Raw genomic sequence first — 20,528 nt, forward strand, 5'->3', positions numbered from 1 at the left:
TAAATCAGTTCTAAATTGAAAATAAATTATCCAATAAGAACTTACAACAAAAAGAAGCTCAATTTTATAGACATAAACTCAACACAATATATGAGCCAAGTGATCATTTATGATATGCCAATGTTGAATTATTCTTTTAAAAAATGTTGTAGATAGAATTGGTTGTTTAAAAACATTTAGGAGTTAGATCATTTTTTGTGTTCTAATAATAATAAGAGATTAAACGGTGTTGTGCTGTATTACTGATAGTGTAAATTTACCTTAAGTTTGGTAAAGGAATGAAGAGAACATATGATGAGGACGTTTTCAATTGATGACAGTCTTGTCTTCCTGCGTTGCTGTCCTCAGAGTCCCTGCTCTGGGAGTCTTTTATAGGTGAGAACATTTTTTCCTGTGATTCTTTTATCAGTAGAATAATTCCCTTAGACATAACACAAAAAGGGACCCATCATTTTTTCCAGACAAATTGTGAGACTCAGTCCATACTTCATCATTAGAAAATTTTATGTCCTTGATTATTTAACCTCTACCGGTTTCATTTCAACAAATATTTGAAGACTATATTAAGGAGAATTAATTCATCATACTTGATGCTCTGGGTATTATTAAAAATGAGAGCACCCAATTTCAGTCCTCAAGGAGCTTACAATTAAGTCAGAGGACGAAGTACAAAAATATTTGTGAAACAAGGCAGGGGAATGTAGATCATCATTAAAGAGGCACAAATTGTGCTCTGTGCTGTTCAGAGGCAGAAGAGGGTTTATTTGACGGCAGGAGGGCGAGAAAGGAATCATCTTATAGCTAACACCTGAAGTAAGCCTTGAATGTCTGCCAGAATTCCCATAGTCACTTCGCATTTCAGTGGGATGCAGCAACATGAGTACGCTGAGACATGCTCATTCTGCGGTTACAAGTCATTAAATCTGGTTGTGGTAAAATGTACATTTAAGGGAACTGATAAGACTAGATTGGGTGACACTGTTTAGGACTCTGAATTCGGCAAAAGGTTTTAATTCAGCAGGAAATACGAAATCTCATGTTATTCATCTGAATAAGAAGTAGGCTTGTTCTCTGTGGAGTCTTTCAACAAACATTTATTAAAGAAACAGTAAATCCATAATTTCATAATTATTTAGTTACAATGCCCTTCCCCGTACTATGATTCTATAATTATTTGTAAGTATATTTATTTGGACTAACAAAAAAAAGGATGGATTTTGTCCACTGAAATTTTTTGACTCTAATGCTTCCACATTTGAACATAGTCCCTCCACCTTAGAATTCAGTTAGAACTTTATATCTACTTTGTTTATTGCATTTTGCATGTTCATATCTTATTATTATGTATTTATATATGTCTTCTTCTTCTTTTTTTTCCCTGAGTGTTAAACTCCAGGCAGTGGGCCATGTTCAATGTATCTTTGTATACTCTGCAGTGGTCAGTTTAAGAAGCGTTCAAAAATACATGTTGAACGAATGAAGAGTTTAATTAACATCTGCTTCCTAGTGAAATCACTAGACTCAGTTTAAACAGCTTAAATTACATACTAATTTTTACCTGGAAGATTCGTGTTGAAAATGATTGAAAATCTTATTTAAAAGGCCAATTTCTTGGCTCTCTTAATACCACTGCTTTATTAATTTGTTGGAGATAAAACACCACATTTTTTCATGTTTGTTATATTTTTATTACAACAGTAACACATGTTCACTGTAGAAACTTTACACATTACATATAAACAAAAAGAAAAAATCAAAATTCTCAAAATCCCAACCTATAAGTAACCACAGCCACTGTTTTAGGGTAGTTTATGATGCAATCTATGTACATTTTTTTAACGCTTTTAATAAACATGGCTAATTTGTCCTTCAGAAACACTGAACTATTATATGTTCCTGGAATTGTTGAGAATGCTCTTTGCTTATACTAACACCACGTCTAATCAGCAATATTAATCTTGGCAGAATGGGCAGGGGAAAATAGTTCCTTTATAAATGTGCATTTCTTTGCATACTAAATTGAGTATTTTTCATAGATGTATTGACCTTTTCTATTTCCTTTGTAAATTGCCTCTTTGCTTTTTGGCCTATTTTTCTATTGGAGTATTTCTTTCTCTCTCTTTCATGCTGTCTCTCAAATGATTTTTCAGAACTGGATGTATATTAATAAACATTTTCCCCAGTCATTTGTCTTTTACCATATTTCCTTTCAGAGTCACTGATCCCTAGGAAGAGAGTCTAATAAACTAAGTGAAAGTCACATCTATGATCGCCTCTTCCTTTCATTTCTAAACTGAGTAAATGTCATGAGCTAGAATGTCTTCTAGGAAGGGAAGCAAACCTAAAAACAACCAATGGAATATTATTTTCTCTATGAAGAGAATTATTTTCAGAAACAATGGTAAACACAGCATTTAATATAAAAAGATGCCCTCATTTACTTTTGGCAATTACTAAAAATTTAGAATTGATATAACTACTTTCTTTTACCCTTAAGAATATCATACGTAGTGCTGGCCTAAAAAGGAATATAATGGGAAGTGCATGCTAGGGATGACAAATCAGATTTGGTAATTACAGTTAACAGTAACGTCTGTTCATCCACTATTGATGCATTGAAGTATTTCCATGGGATATGTAAGGGAGTCATGTATAGCTGTGCCCCATAAATTCAATAAAGAATGAACACTCTTATGGTTTGGTAACTGAGAAGTTAGCTGGGGGCAATGGTGAAATTCTTTCTTCCTGAAAAATGGAAACTATGAAGGCGGAGAAAAGTGAAAGACATTACAAAAGGGAACAAGAGCAACATGACTGGGAGTACAGAAGTATAGAAAAAAAGAAAAAAGAAAAAGACACAAAGCAGAAGAGATTGACAACTAAGGGTTAGGAGAAACACATTTTAAAAATTTATTAAATTAAAATTATCAAAAATGGTACAATGATCATTGTAAATTGTTAAATTTATATCAGTAGGGCATTACAAATATGCAACAGTGTTTTTTTAATGTTTTCAAAGGAATTTATCCCTCACATGACATAAAAACATTTAATTGTATCATCCTTTAGGCATAAATGTTGAAAGAAGTTTGTTTTTAAACCTGTTAAAATTTTTAAGTACATACACGCACACAGATGAACTTGATGTTAGAAGGGCTGCAAGTTGTTTGTTAAAACTTAGGGTCCTGTCAGATTCGCCTAGTATTTTCAGATGATCGTTTACCAGCAGTAACTTCAGAAGCAAGAAGAAAACCTGATCATTTACAATTGTATTTGGCTTAGATAAATACAAGGTGTTTGGCTAAGGGTTCTTTCCAATTGAAGTCACTTTAAAATTCAATAAAAAGAATTAGCTAAAGAAGCAAACCCTAGGTACACAATACTTTGTAATCATGAAACCAGCCTAGATTCAAACCCTTTCCTGAAAGAAAAATAGAGAAATATTTGTTGATGCGGGGATGTTGGTGTATCTAAAAACAGAATAAGCAACAGATAATAATAATTTGAAGTTTTATTTATTCATTTTTCGCTTTCTTCCACAATCTTGTTTGGGTCAATGTTAGGAATAAGAAAAGGGCCATGTTGAAATAGAAACAAGAATAGAACTATTTAGCTCTCTCATAAATATGTTAACAATTATGAAATTATTAAAATGTTTAAGAAAATAATTCTAAGATAAACTTGATTTACTTGTATTAAAACAAAAATTAGAGACAAAATTGTGGGCTTCCTGTGAGGTAGTTTTAAAACATTAAATAGTTTCAATTAAGTGTAAATAAGGTGAATTTAATAGTTTGACAAAGAAATAAAGCCTGGATACTCTTAGTTCAATTCACTAGTGATGGAAAGGTATATAAAGTAAAATTGCTTAGAGAAAGAAAGAAGTCAAATGGGATAATACTTCAAAAAAAATAGAGTATGATCACCAAAAGTCTAATGAAGGTTTGTGAATCATGTTTTTCAAATGGCCATTTGAGTAGTGTGACTCATGCAATATCCTCCCTCCTTGGCCTCTTTCCACAGTCAGCCAAAAAATAGTGATGAAAATCATATGAGAAGGAAATGTATCAGATGGTTTTATATCCTGACATAGAAACATGGTTTGCAACACCATGAATGCTGAACTCTAAAACTGCAGGTATTCTGATTAGGATGAAAGACAAGTTTAAAAATCACGAGTGATACTTTAATGGTTTCACTCCAAATGAAGTGGAAAAGAGCTATCTTTTAAATTTTTTCTTAACAACTTTATTTTTTGCCTGCCTGATTTTATTTATTCCCTGATCTGTGAGCCCTGATATGTGACGTGCATTTCTATAGTTCTAAGGTAACTTTTAAGCTTCACGATTTTCACCATTGTGGATCAACAATATAATTTATCCTATTTCTCCCACTGTGGCAACACTGAAATAAAAATGTTAAACCAGTTTATCTGTTTTCTAATGCCTGGTTTACTCTTCTGAATTCTATAAATCATTCTTTTTTTCATATGTACACATACATATGCATACACTATACGTATATATATAAATTTACTGTATATGTATATATACCTATATATGCCTACATATATGTATAGGTATATATACATATACAGTAAATTTATATATATACATATATAAAATTATATATACATACATATATAACTACAAATAAATATGCCTACAAATATCCATATATACCTCCTATGTATGTATATAAACCTACTACATATGCCTACAAATATATACATATTCTCTCTCTCTACACACACATACATGCACCTATATAGAAATCTGTAGGAAAATGACAACTTCACATATTCATAGGGATCCCCAAAGAGTTCAAAAGCCAAGACTGGAAGCACCAGTACATGGAAAAATGTATTTAAAATCACAAAATACTTCTTGGACACTGAGAAAAACCAAGCCACACAAACGTTTACATATGAGGGTGATGAGAAGGTGGGCAGACTGCCTTAATTAACTTTATATAAACTCTTGACATAAAAGTGAAAAAATGAAACATAAATGATATCTTAGCTCAATCGTTAAAAAGCCAATTACCTACTTGTGAACGTTTGCCACATACAATAATACTTTGAAGAGACTTCATGATCAGAAGTGAGAAACTCTAGGCATCTGCATCCAACCGTCATTTTATCTGTGAAACTGCTAGTAAAGCATAAACCTGAAAGGCATTACGCCCAGCTCTAAGGCGACATTGCTGTCATTAAAGAAAACCTGTGCCTGAGTTGGCTGAGTACCTTCTTGCAGAGTCCTCTGTCCTCGCGGAGTGGGAGGGTCACACTGGGAGAGACTAATAAGGGCAGAGATGCGTCCCCCTTCCCCACTCGCAGGGAGCTCACTCCTCGGCGCTGCCGCAGCCCTGTCCGGACTCCACTGCGCCTCTGAGGGGCTCAAACACGAATTCAAGGTAAGCTGCGCGGCTTTGCGACCCGCCCTGCACTTGCCCTCTCACACATGCCCGGGCTATGTCATCTGCTCGTGTTTCTGGTTATCTGCGTGCATGTGCTTTTCAAGAAAATGTAAAAACTGTGCTACACATGGAAATACGTTTAGGTGGATACATAATGCACACCTGCATACGTTCCCATAGGTGCTTTAAGGACGGGACCAAAAACGTTTGTCAGCAGACGGCCACTCTCATGTGCTACATATCATGCTACATATCATGTAGTTCGTGTTCCTATGTTCACATGATGCAGGCTTCATGCACTACACTTAAGTTCTAGGTGGTTTTTCTGGCTATGTGTGTCTGTGAAGCGGAACTATGAGCACTGCTGATGCGGGTAGGGACAGACATCAAATACATTACAAAAAAATGAGGGGTTAAAGGAGCAAAACAAACTCACTATCAATTCATGCCGTTAGAGCGTTTTTTTTTTTTTTTTTTTTTTTTTTTTTTGACGGTGTTAGCCCTGGAAGCCAGGGAGCCAGTTAAGGGGCGTAAGCTAAGAGACGCGGGGTTCCGCTGCGCTGCCCTCGGGCCCGGGGTTACCTACTCCACATGCGGGTGTTTCTCCCAAGTGCGGCTTCTGGGGAGCGGCGCGGGCGCGGGTGGGGATTCCGGGATTCCAGCCCCGCCACGTCCCGGAGCGTTCGGCCGTGTTCCTTAATTACCCTGCAGCATGCGCAGCGCGGCCGGCCAGAGCGCCGCCGCCGTCCCCGCCGTCCTCGCTGCAGCCAGTGCCGCCGTCGCCGCCGCGGGAACGTCCCAGTCGCCGCGCGAGGAAGACGCGGCCCCAGCCTCCGCCGCCTCCGCTGTCAGAGTCCCGCGGCCACCACCGAGAGCGCGCCCGCGCCGCCGCCACCGCGGCCGGGAGCAAGGAGGCGGCGCCGGGCGGCCCAGCTAAGGCGCTGCAGGGTCGCGAGGAAGTTTGTTGGCCCGGAACCAAGCACGCCGTCGGGCACGCTAGCTCCCCGAGAGCAGGCGGGCGCGTAAGCGAACCCCCTTAGAGGTTACCGAGGGAGCGGGAAGCCGGAAAAAGGGTGGGCAGAGGAGCTGCGGGACAGGCGGGTGACCTAGGAGCCCCAGAGGAGCTTCATTTGATGAGAAGGTGAAGAGGCAGAGGGGACCAACGTGCCTTGTCAGCCTCAGGGGACAGTGGGCTGCAGAGCAAAATGAGGAGGGCTCAGAATTCTGGTAATGAGTAGTTTCAATAGAACAATCCGGAAATAGAGGCAAGGGAGTGATCATGAGCCACGGCTTGAGATTGGGAGATGGAAGGGTAAGGGAAATAAATTGTGCCACCTCCCTCAATCCCCAGTTCCAAGACGACTCAGTCCCATCTTCTGCTTGGATAAGTCTGAGGAGGATTAAGATGTGAGGATAATCGCTCTGCTCTAGGGGAATTTACATCGGCCTGTTAATGGAGGAGATGAAACAAAAGCACTCCAATACCTATTTTCAACCACCCCCCCCAAAAAAGGAGAGAACACCGACGCCTCCCCCTCTGCCCAAATCAAACACCACGATAATTCTTTAGGAGACTAAAGGGAAAAGGAAAGAAAAAAGCCCCTGCTCGTATGTGTGGTCTTCGCATCTCCTTGTTGTTGAGTGGTGGGAAACTTGCAGGACCCTCTCTAAGAAGAGAGATCTTTGATATGGGCCTGCAAAGCTGAGATATTTAGGTATTCCAGTGGTGAAAAACATGCATAAATGCCCCTTCCTGTGGATGGCTGACAGGGTTTTTGTGTAGGAATATCTCTTCAGGATGAAAAAGAGGAGGGTGACCCCCAGAGGTAGAAAATTTATGCTCTCTCTAGGGGATAGAAAATGGAGAAAGTAACTGGCAGGTGCTTCCATTAGGTTTTGTCCTACCTGAGCTCTCTAAGTGGTAAGGGACCTAAGTGGGGTTTCCTGGGAAAGGAGGGAGACAGCGTGGCAAAAGAGCAAGAAAGTGAACCTGAAACTGAAATGGACAGGTCCAAGAAAGAGCAAAAAGGTGAAAGAAACCCAAATGTGATTATTATCACAATTGGGACATCATCTCTATATCTGAATCATTCTCATCCTAGAAAACCATCCAAAACAGATGGGAGCTGATGGTATTTCCAAAAATGGAAAATTTCCATCTACTTCCTGGTCCTCCAGTTTAATCTCTCTTGCTGCAATTTTAGTTTATTTTCTCCAGCAGGCAGAAATGCCAATGTGGGTACACAGAGTCAATGGTTCTAGAGGCGGAAGAAGATATGAAGTTAGAAACCATGGTAATGTGACTAAGTGGCATCACAAATGAAAATTCAAGTGAAGAATGAAAAATAAACGGAAATGCAAGGAAGCAGGGCTATAGAGATGCTAATATATAACCCTGAAAAGATGCTGAAAAAAAAAAAAAACAAACAAAAAAACCCCAGAATGAATAGGACCAGAGTTGAGTCATCTGAGGCAGGCCACATTGAGGATGCACATCTTAAACAGGCAGAGAGTAACTTGCTTAGCAGAAGAGATCCAGCAGGGAGGGCATTCCAGCCAGAAGGAATTGCATGCGTGAAGGCTTAGAGATGGGAGCAAACAGTCATGTGACTGGTAAGACAGAGAATCCAAGCAGGGGTGAAATCTGAGATGAGTAGAGCAGATAGCACCTGCCAAGGAGAGATTGGAAAGGAGAGGCTGAGAAACAATGGACTTTTTAGGGTGTTATTTTGTAAGCCAATAATAAAATAATCAGGTGAGCAAGATGCATATTAAATTTGATAGAAAGATGATGAATGCAGAGTGGACTATTAGGCCTCTGTTATCTATGCATACGTTATGAAGCGCAAAGGATTTCTGACCTCCTCTCTTTAAGAGAAATCAAAAGTAATTGTGAAGTCATAAGATTATTCGATCAGAAAACTAGTAGAGCCCTTCAAATTGAAAAAAAAAATAGGAAAATTGATGAATTTGAAAATATGCCCATATATTATATATTAATTTAAGATGATATTGGGTCATTGATATAGATATATATGTGGAAAACAACAGAGCAAGAGAATTGTAATCAGAAAAACATGGGGGCTGGGCGTGGTGGCTCTCACGCCTGTAATCCCAGCACTTTGGGAGGCCGAGGTGGGTGGATCACAAGGTCAGGAGATCGAGACCATCCTGGCTAACACAGTGAAACCCCATCTTTACTAAAAATACAAAAAATTAGCCGGGCGTGGTGGTGGGTTCCTGTAGTCCTAGCTACTCGGGAGGTTGAGGCAGGAGAATGGCGTGAACCTAGGAGGCGGAGCTTGCAGTGAGCCGAGATTGTGCCACTGCACTCCAGCCTGGGCGACAGAGAAAGACTCCCGTCTCAAAAAAAAAAAAAAAATTGTAGGTCAGTTGTGATGGTTGAAATTGAGAATGGTCCTGGAAAAGTTGATAGAAACAAATCATAGTTCAGAGAAGTGAGTGGGTAAAACAGACAAGTTGATGAGAAGGGAGAGAATAGGTTAAGTGTGCTCAAAGGAAATCCCAGGTTTGAGACCCTCTGGATTTAGACACTAGTTTGGAAGTAACAGAAGAAATAACAAAACTGAGGAAACGTGATAGAGTTGGACATATTTCATAGTACAAACATTGGGAACTAGGGAGTATGCTTTCTGTGGAGGCAGAGAGCAACTTCAATAGTACTATTTTTTGTCCCACTAAGTAACTGAAATAATGTTCACTGAGCTTTCTTTTAGTAATTTGTACTCTATTTCTCTATCATTCTTTTCTTCATGCACATCATTCTACAGATGTTAAGCCCATACCTGTCTATATTACTTAATAGTTCCCAACCTTTCATTTGTTTATTTTTAGTCCAAATGTATTGCCTTAGACTGTATCATTCTACAGATTGATCACATGAATACCTACTAAATGTCAACTTTAAAGAAGACACAGATAAATAAAATGCAATCTGTTTCCTCCAAGATGTGCAATATAGGGAAGAGACAGAATACAAAGGAGTTACAGCAGTGCAGTATAAAGTGTGCAGAAGCATAAGTGGGTATTGAGCTCTGTTGGATCACCCGACAGTGAGTAGTGAACTCTTCCTGGTATGATTCTCACAGACTTCACAGAGGACATGGCATTTGAGCTACACATTGAAGGCAGAGTAAGTGTTTTCCAGATTGGAGAGGATTGGAAGGACTTTCCAGCAGCCACAAAAGCATGTGCAGAAACCTGTGAATTGTTAATAATTTGATGGCGAAGAGTGTTTGGAAAGAGGTAGCCCAACAGGTGGTTGGACAGATGAGTTAAGACCCCACTGTAAAAGAGCCTTGCGTGCCTCACTTTGGAGTGGACAATGAAGAGCCACCAGAAAACTCTGAGCAGGGCAGTTAAGTGACTAGATATTTGTTTTAGAAATAGAATTCTTGAGAAGTTAGGAGGTGAAAATAAAGGAAACAAGATGGAGGACAGGAATCCAGTTAGGAGTCTATTGCAGTTTTCCAGATTAGGAATGTTAAAAATGTGAACTAAGGCAGTTTCAGTGAGGATGAGAAAGTTGGTATGGATTCAAAAGACATTTACAAGTAGATTTGATAGACTTTGACAGAGATTTGATATGGGGAGGGGGTAAATAAATTGAAGATGATTTTGAAATTTTTAACTTGAGTTCCTAAGTTAATGATGATGCCTGTAATTAAAATGTGTAGGTCATGAGGTTTCTGTAGAATATAATGAGGGCAGAAACTTTGCGTAAATTGCAAAAGACATCTGCACATTTACTTCAATTTCATTACTCCAGCCACTGATAAAACTATGAAATAATGCCAGACCTCATCCTAAACTCTTAGGGATATTTTGCCTGATTATTGGCTTGAATTTTTTATTCTATAGGCTTGGCTCTTCAGCTAGTTTTCTCTAATAGTTTACAGACTCTACTATAGCTTCACTAAAGATAGATTCTAAAGATTGGTGAAAGAACAGATGTGTAACACCTGTTGTTTTTGCTTATTTACACAATGTGTCACTTCATAACAGTATGACCAGATTTTCCTGGTGGAGTTATGTATGTATAGGCATACTGGATGGTGGTCAAGAAGTTCCGATTTAAAAATCAACCTCCTACACAGTCACGCATTGTTTCCCTTCATAATAAATGCTCTGAAAACATAAGTTATTTGAGTCATTTAACAAATTACATCTACTTTTTTGAGAGTTGAGATGCTGTGTACATTAAATGTAACAACCTGTGTAAAGCAAATAAGTATTCACTTTCTATTTCCTCCTCTTTCTCTCTTTTTTCACGTGTCCTTTACATATTATTTTCTATTTTGGTGTTGGCTTTAACACTCTGACCTTTTTTACCTAACACCAAGTTTCAAAGATGTACAAAGAACACTTTAAATTGTTAGATGGCATAACAGTAAAAATATTAATGATTCACAGGCAGATTTGATTTGGCTCACTCAAAAGCTGGTGCTGAGAGGCTCCTGACCATCTTGTTTAGCAAGCCCATCTTTTTTTTTTTTTTTTTTTTTTTTTTTTTGAGACAGAGTCTTGCTCTGTCACCTAGGCTAGGGTGCAGTGCTGTGATCTCAGCTCACTGCGACCTCCGCCTCCCGGGTTCAAGTGATTCTCCTACCTCAGCCTCCCGAGTAGCTGGGACTACAGGTGCCTGTCACCACGCCTGGCTAACTTTTGTATTTTTGGTAGAGACAGGGTTTCACCATATTGGGCAGACTTGTCTCGAACTCCTGACATCAGGCAATCTGCCTGCCTTGGCCTCCCAAAGTGCTGGGATTATAGGTGTGAGCCACCATGTCCAGCCCTCCATGTTATTCTTAGTGATGGTTTTTTTTTTTTTTTTTTTTTTTTTTTTTTTTTTTTTTTTACTTCTTAGTGTCTCTCTCTCAAAGAAAACATGATGTTTGTTTATTTTTGAGCTCTGTGACCAGACTGCCACAATGGACTTTCCCTATTTGGCTCACTGATTTATCCCCAGTGATTGTTACATAGTGGAAACCTCATCCTATCAATAGGTATCAGTAAGATATCTATAGGCCAGGTATTAATAGGATATCAATAGGTATCAATAGAATATCTATTGATAGGATGAGGTTTCCTAATGCCTATGATTAATGGTAATGAGTAATGATTAAGGTTTCCTAATGTCCCTCTCTATTCATTTTGTGTTCTCTATATACAAATAAAGATTAATAAGAACTTAAAAAAATCTATATCCTTATTCAAATATACTTGGTTTGGATAGGTGCCTTAATGATTTCAAGAGCTTGATTAAGGAAGTTGAAGGGACAATGGCTTTTAAAAAGTCACTTACCCGACTGGTACCCAAAATTATTCCATATGACAAATGATGGTGAGAATAATGGGATGGGGTAGAGGTTAGGGCTAGGCCTTCAGCCATTTATTCTCTCTTTGTTGCCATAAGAAATATATTATAGGGAGGGCTGTCTGAAGGATTTTAAGGCTTTATAGGCTCCATCAATGTTGTCTACTCAAGACTGCCAGTGCTGGGCACACTCACCATTGTGACTTTGGTGCTTTGTAGCACTGGAAAACTCTCTGGGGTCTGGCCAGAATCTTGATAGAAATAACTGAAAACTTAAGAGAATGCATATAGGAATGTGATATGTCTGTCCCACATACTGAGAGAAAACATTAAGGTATAACAGTAAAAAAAAGCATTTTAGTCAGGCAGTCTTGGACTTGAATCCCAGGCTTTGAGATTATTCTATGAGCTTTAGTGTTTTTTATCTGTAGTATGGGATCTGATACCTGTCTCCAGTACCAACATTAGGCCTGCTCTGGACCCTACATTTTAGAACACCCAAGTATAGTCTTGCTCTGGATGTGTACCTGCTCTCAGGGTTAGGAGTTTACAGAGCTGAGGGGATCTGCCCACCTAAAACCTGAGCTTCTAGACCGGTCTCTGGATAGCCAAGATCCTGAAATTCCCAGAAAAAAATGACCCTTAACCCCCTGCCGAGTCCAACACACCCTGTCCTTGGGTCCATCTTCCCAGGGAAAGACCACAGGTGTAAACACTCCTAGGCCCAAGGAATGGTCAAGAGGTAGCTGTTTGCAGGCATTGTGGACAGAGCTTTGACTTACTGGCATATTTACATATGTGTGTATGAGGCCTTTCAAGCTGCAGATGGACCCAAGAATGAAAAAAAATGAGGGATGAACTTTGGTTCAGGCCAGAGGCTGACTCATCCCATATCACCTGCTCTGTTACATTCTAACTTGACATGGACTTTCAAGACTTTATGAAGGTATTTGCTGAAGTAAAATGAGAAAACATATTTTTTATTAGTGTTATTAGCTTTATTTTCACTTTCAAATATTTAAACATATGGTACACAGACCTCTTGCCCTGCACCCTGTTAATGTTTTGGGCAGCTGCCTCTCTAGTTACTATTAGTATTAAAATAAAATATAATATATAAAATAAATTCTACTTCAGAAAATGAGACCATATGTGACCAATTGTCTTAGTTCATTTTCTGTTGCAATAACACAATACCTAAGACTGGGTAACTTACAAATAAAAGAGGTTTATTTTGGCTCACAGTTCTGGAGGCTAAACAGTTCAAGATCAGGCAGCTGTATATGGTGGGGGCCTTTATGCTGTGTCATGACATGGCAGAAGGCAAGAGGTGCACACTGAGAGCCAAACTGGCTTTTATAACAGACCCACCCTCATGATAACCTCTTAATACTGTGACATTGGGGATTAAGTTTCTAACACATGAAATTTGGGCAACACATTCAAATCATAGCACCAATATTCTCCATAGCCTTCTTAACATGTATGGTGAGCCGTCTTTGGACAAGTTTGAGAAAAAAAATTGAGGGCCTTAAGAAACCTCAGGATCCACATATATTAGCTTGAGGTTCTTCATTAGCCACTCCACTGAGAAAGCATTAAAGATCTATCTTATAGCTTAACTTTTATCTGGGAGGAGCAACACATTAAAGTGTGATAACATTGACTTTGATTCATTTGTAAATCTGTCTTGATAATCACCTAGCTGGGACCTGCGGGGACAGGAAGGAAACGTGGCAAGTTTTGATGAGGAAGGAGGTTGTGGACAAAGCCAATAATTGAGAAATCCAGGGAAGGTACTAGAAATGTGTTCAGAGCATCAAGAAGCAGCCTGAGAACAGCAGGTGTCTGGGAATGGTGAGAGGTTTCTGGTCAGGAAAAAGAGAGGTTCAGAAAGTCCCAAGGGAAACTTTGCCCTTGTCAGTTTTGTTGAGGTCAACCTGCCAGTGCCTCCAGCAAGGTTTAAGATCTGAACAATTTGTTTTTAAAACACATACAAGGATTTATTCTGGGACCTTGATGAAAAGTTTTTCAAATGTTTCTAGCTGAGTGGTCTACACTTCCATTTTATCAGGATCTGAGCAATAGAACCCTCAAATAGTGAACACATTTTAGAAATGTGCAAAGAGAGGCCGGCGCGGTGGCTCACGCCTGTAATCCTAGCACTTTGGGAGGCCGAGGCAGGCGGATCATGAGGTCAGTAGACTAAGACCATCCTGGCTAACACGGTGGTCTCTACTAAAAGTACAAAAAATTAGCTGGGCGTGGTGGCAGGCACCTGTAGTCCCAGCTCCTGGGGAGGCTGAGGCAGGAGAATGGCGTGAACCCGGGAGGCAGAGCTTGCAGTGAGCTGAGATCATGCCACTGCATACCAGCCTGGGCAACAGAGCAAGACTATGTCTCAAAAAAAAAAAAAAAAAAAAAAAAAAAAAAAAAAAAAGGAAATGTGCGAAGAGAAATAATATTCATGATAATGACCTTTGAAAGATTTTAAGATCTTGTAATGCCTTAAGAATTATTTTTAAATATTGAATGATCACTACAGATTCCAAAATAAGTATATTTCACTGTATCTCAAGATTTGTAAATTGGCAGTCTCTTACCTTTTAAAAATTCAACAAACATTTATTGAGTCTCTGATTTTCCAAGTACTGTGCAAGGTACCTGGGATATAGTGATGGACAAGACAGATATAGCACCTGCTCTCATGAAACTTAGAATTGAGTGGGGAGCAATAAACATATGTATACAGGAAAAATAATGTTTAAGCTAGAGACTAATGTGCTTCTTGGTCAGGGCTTTTCCACATAGTAACATTTAAATTGAAAACTGAAGGATGAACAAAACACAGAATGAGGAAACAGCATACACAAAACCTTGAGGTTGAAAACAGCCTGGCAATTTCACATACAGTACATCACTGGAAAGAATGGTACCAAATGAGGCTGGAGACATGGATAGGGGCCCGGTTATTTGGAACTTCTAGACTGTAGAACAGCTTTTGGACTACATTCAAAGTACAATGGGAAATCATTAAAAGGTTTGAAGCAAGGAAGTGACATGATCCGACTTTCATTTCAAGAAAAGTTCTCTACTGCTATGTACAGAATAATTGTGTTCAGAATTCAGTAATGGATGGAGGAAACCAATTAGGAAGCTGTTGAGGGGTCTACACCAGGGTGATCTGAACTAGGATAGTGGCAGAGGAATAAGAGAAATAAGTGGATGTGAGATGTGTTTGGGGTAACCCTTGACATGACTTGTTGATGGTTTGGAAGTAGGAGATGGGGATAAAGAAGACAGAAGAATCAATGGGGTCCTTGGATTTCTGGTTTGAGCATTTTAATGGGTAGTAATTACTGAGACTGGGAAGAGCATGAGAAGAACAAGTTGTGGTTGGAAATCAGGAGTTTATTTGGATGTATTAAGTTACAGATATCTGTGTGACATCTAAGAGGGAATTTTGAATAGGCAGCTGGAAACACAGTCTAAAGTTCAGTGAAGAGGACTGGATGGAAGATATAAATTTTAGATTAATCATCTTACAGATAATATTTAAAGCCAAGAGAATGGTGACATCACCTAAGAAGACATTATAAAGAGAGGACAGGAGGGCTCACAGATCCCAATATTAAGACATCAGATAGAAGAAAGGTCTGAGAATATTTACAAGGAAATCCCAGAGAGTGTCAAATCAGGGAGGCCAATAAAAGAGGGTTCAGGAAGGAAAGAACAGTTGGCTATTGGAAGTGCCACTAAGAATTGAAGAAGGGAAGAGAAAAGTATTCTTCTTTTAAGTTCCTGCTGAACTTGGCGAGATACATTTCAGGATAGTAGAATGGCAATTCTTCAATAACTAGAACATTTAGTTAACTGACCATAAATCTTATATTCTGCAAATACTTTGGATAAATGAGATAGAAGCTAAGTGGCTCAAGGAAGTAATTAGGAGATGTGAAGATCAAATTCATGTGCTTATAGCTTTGTAGCCCTCTGGTTCTTTGTTGTTGTACCAGGGACCAAAGTTTCAGTGAACATAAATTTCTAGGCTGCTTTGACGCTTCTCCATTGTCCAAATATCAATATCAACCTTAAGCTGAAGAGACAGGTATAACTAAATTTTTCCAATTATTGTTTATTAATATGTAAAGCAAACAATTTAATTTCAGGTACCTTTTGAATATTGACTAGGTTAAGGCCCCATATAATACACATGCTTGAAATAATTTATTCCTAGTATTATTTCCAATTTAAAGATGAATAAATTAAGGCTTAGAGAAGGTACATAGCTTCTTCACAACTAGCAGAGTCCAGACATGAAGCCATGATTGTCACCACTGTGCCAAACTACTAATTTATCAACTGATAGAAATCACTTTTGGTTAAAAATATAACCATGGATTTCTCTAAAAATCATGTCACTGTTTATGAGTTCATTCCTTTGAAATAGAATTAATTTCTTTAACAGCTACCAACTGATTTGAAATAATAGTTAGGATAACTTTGCAAAGTCATATGAGGATTGGGACTATATCTAGATGAGAGAATTCAAAAGAAATAAGGCTTAAAACCAGCTGTTTGATATTTAGAACTACATGTACAGTTTTAATATTGCAATTGCTGCTTCTAGCTATTCATCCAGAAAGATCTGAAATCTTGAATTAATTTTAAAATGCTGGTCTTATTTGGCACACACAAAGAAGATGGTGGCTTTAGTTTTTTTCTAAAGACTGTCTATCGATAGAATTTAGACACTGGTATAATGAATTCTTTTATATTTGACTCTTGATTAAACTTTGAACGATGCATGTAAGTGATATAGCATTTATTTGCATATTTAGACCTCTTAGAATAGCTATTTTAATAATACTGCAATTACCAAATACACGGAGGGAGCCATTATATTTTCACTTGCAATTTATTTTCGCATTAGTTGCTTCACTAAAAAAATTAATTTAAATGATGTTTAAGTTCTCCATTAGAGGAGTTCTATTTACTAAATCTTTTATTTCAGTACCAAAGGAATAGAAGTATACATTCAGAAAGACAAACAATTATTGGAGGTAATACATTAACATTAAATATAATGTCAATGGCAGGCTCAGGTGAGGTAGGCATTACATGTATTCATTTTTTCTTTATAAACATAAAGCAAGATTACTTTTCACATGTACAGTAATCACTTCAGTAAGAGTGATTATTCAATCCAATAACAACATAGTTAAGTTTATAGAAAACATGACATCAATTAAGCCAAAATACGTAAAACTATTATTCAGAAGAAAAAAACAGACTTGTGAATAATAAAATTGTATTTTAATAATGTGAATCATTGTATATTATACAATGCAAAAAGCATAGGCAACTTAAAACAAACAACTGGATTTAAGAAAAAGGGCAAAGGAGGCTGGGCACAGTGGCTTATGCCTGTAATCTCAGCACTTTGGGAGGCCAAGGTGGGCAGATCACGAGGTCAGGAGTTCAGGACCAGCCTGGCCCAATCTCTAATGAAAATACAAAAATTAGCTGGGCACGGTGGCACATGCCTGTAATCCCAGCTACTCGAGAGACTGAAGCAGGAGAATTGCTTGAATCGGGACCTTGGAAGTGGAGGTTGCAGTGAGCCGAGATCACGGCACTGCACTCCAGCCAGGGCTACAGAGCAAAACTCTGTCTCAGAAAAAAAAAGGCAAAGGGCCAAGGAGTTGAATAGACATGTCTCCAAAGAAGATATATAAATGATCGGTAAGCACCTGAAAGGATGTTCAACATCACTAATACTTAGGGAGATGCAAATCAAATCCACAGTGAGATACCATCTGACACCCATTAGGATGGTAATTATATATATATATATATATATAATATACACACACACACACACACACACACACACATACTTTTTTTTGAGATGGAGTCTCGCTCTGTCGCCGAGGCTGGAGTGCAGCGTTGTGATCTCAGCTCATTGCAACCTCCGCCTCCCGGGTTCAAGCGATTCTCCTGCCTCAGCCTCCCAAGTAGCTGGGACTACAGGCGCCTTTCACCATACCTGACTAATTTTTTATATGTTTAGTAGAGAAGAAGTTTCACTATGTTGGCCAGGATAGTCTCAATCTCTTGACCTCATGATCTGCCCTCCTTTGCCTCCCAAAGTACTGGGATTACAGGTGTGAACCACCACGCCCAGCCTATATATATATATATATTTTTTTTTTTTAAAGAAAAAATAGCAAGCGTTATCTAAGATATGGAGAAATTGGAACCCTTGTGCATTGTTAGTGAGAATGAAAATGGTGCAGCTGTTAGAGAAAACAGTAGTCCAGTTTCTCAGAAAATTAAAAATAGAATTATTGTATTGTTAGCAATTCTACTTCTGATTCTGGGTGTATACCCAAAAGAATTGAAAACAGAGACTCAAACAGGTATTTGTATATCTATGTTCATAGCAGTATTATTCACAATAGCCAAAAGATGGGAGCAACCCAAATGTCCATTGATGGATGAATAGATGAACAAAATGTGGTATATACATACAATGAAATATTATTCAGCTTTAAAAGAGGAGGAAGTTCTGACACAATGTACAAGATGATGAACCTTTAGTACATATTTAAGTGAAATAAAGTCACACAGATACAAATACTGAATGATTCCACTTATATGAAGTACCTAGATTACTCAAATTCATAGAGAAAGAAAGTAGAATGAAGGCTGCTGGGAGTTAGGGGAGAGGAAAATGGGAAATTATTTTTTGATGAGCACGGAGTTTCAGTTTTGCAAAATGAAAAAAGTTCTGCAGATGGTTGGGATGGTTGCACAGCAATATGAATTTATTTAATTCCACTGAACTGTGTATTTAAAAATGGTTATGAATGTACATTTTATATTATGTGTATTTGACCACAATTTTTAAAAATAAAAAAGTGTCACTGTAAGCGTGGTTGCTTAAAAAAATTTAAAAGCAGAGAAAATGTAGCTGATAAGAAGCTGTATCGACATCAATAACTAACTAGAAACTAATATGAACATCTTTTCAGAGCTGTTATACAGATTAAGATATTGAGATACACAATTGCATATATAATCATATATCCTGTTATATGATGATATGTGATGTAAAATTGATTGTTTTTGCTTTGGTAAGATTTTCTGGAGATGTTGAAAGGAGCTACATACAATAAACTGGATTCAAATTTTTGTTGTTGTTGTTGTTGCAGATCTGTGGCCACTTGTTCACATGGTTTCAAGGCACAATGAGACTCACTGGCCCTTGGAAACTTTGGCTTTGGATGTCAATGTTCCTGCTTCCTGCTTCCACTTCCGTGACCATTAGGGACAAGACAGGTATCCAGGCCAACTCTTTGCCTAATCACCAAATGTTATTTATAGCCTTTAAATCATTAAAACAAATCTTGTTAAGATTGAAAAGGCCATAGATGAATCTACTATAACAGAATGAATTACAATTCATTGCTTTCTTCCATTGATCTTCCCATCATGTACATTAGGAATTCCTAAAATTACCTATTTTTTTCATATGCATAGTATATTAGTCTATGTCTTCCTTTCGTCTTCAATATTTACAAGTATACATATATGCATGTGTCCCTCTGTGTGTATATATGACATTATATATCTTTCCCTTTCTTCTTCAATAATTATTCAAGTTATAAGTATGGAAACTCATTACTAATTAGGATTAACACGGACATATCTAATCTTAATTAAGTGAAAAATTGGATAGGAGGTATAAAAGGAAATGTAGTTTAATTATATGTTCATTTTGTAGTATCTTAGATGAGGCAAACAAAAGGTTGACAGATCTTTAGAGCACTTTTTGAACTAAATAGACAGTATTTGCAATTAAATTTATCAGTCTTTTCATAAATATTTCCAAAAGGCTTAAGGACAACTTGAAATATTTACCTTCACCTCTGCTTTTTGAAATTGATTATGTGGTTAATTTGAAGACCTTTCTTGAACATTGAGTGTGTGTAAGTTACTTAGCTAAATGTAATTCCGATTACAAGGTTGAATTAGACACATTGGAGAAGGCATTTGCTAGGGAAAGAGAAACTTCATCTTTCCTATGCAAAAAATCACATATAATGTATTCTGATGATAATCACATATGATTATGTATTCTGAGACTGTATTATTGTGCCTATTCTTTTGAATACTTTTTCAATAACTTTTGCTAAACAAGTATAAACCCACTCTAGTAGAGACTTTTGAGTTTGAGACACTCATAAAATACAATTACTCATAAAGATCTAACACATCATAATCTTTCAGAGTGTTATGTAAGTCATTATGATTTTTTATTATATGGCAGAAGGTGCATTTCCTAAAATAATCCACATGAAAGTTTGAATATTCTGTTATTGTACAAAAGACATCCTGTGGCTGTCATACAATTTGTGGGGGGAAACTCTTTCTTCAGTGAGAAATTAATCAGCTGTGACTCATGGCAACTACAATATGTAAAAAAGGAAAAGAGATGCATAGGGCAGTGGAGTTTATTCTGATACTATTTCTACTCTTCTGAATTTCTTAGTCTCTTTTTGTAAAGAAATATAGCAGCTAATGTGCTTTGCAATTTAATCTGAGATGACAGGACTTTTTTAGTTAGAAGGAAGAATTAATCTTTGCTTAAATAGGGACAGTTTTTAGGCACATGCTAGTGGGTAGTAAATGTTCTTGATGATAGCAAGGATTTGAAGGACCTAAATAAACGGTTCTCCAATTTTAGTGTGAAAAAGAATCACCTGAC

General features: G+C 37.8%; 1 protein-coding gene across 1 annotated transcript in view; it reads left to right on the plus strand.

Moving 5' to 3' along the window:
* The first annotated feature begins 5,305 nt into the window (after window positions 1-5,305).
* COL19A1 (collagen type XIX alpha 1 chain) overlaps window positions 5,306-20,528 on the plus strand; it is a 344,672-nt gene continuing 329,449 nt past the window's right edge. The window contains exons 1-2 of the mRNA XM_010371596.2: window positions 5,306-5,415; window positions 18,973-19,099. Of these exons, the coding sequence (XP_010369898.2) occupies window positions 5,314-5,415; window positions 18,973-19,099 (229 nt within the window). The 5' untranslated portion in view covers window positions 5,306-5,313. The remainder of the gene's footprint in view (window positions 5,416-18,972; window positions 19,100-20,528) is intronic.

This window comes from Rhinopithecus roxellana, chromosome 4 (assembly GCF_007565055.1).
Source record: "Rhinopithecus roxellana isolate Shanxi Qingling chromosome 4, ASM756505v1, whole genome shotgun sequence".
Lineage (NCBI taxonomy): Eukaryota > Metazoa > Chordata > Mammalia > Primates > Cercopithecidae > Rhinopithecus > Rhinopithecus roxellana.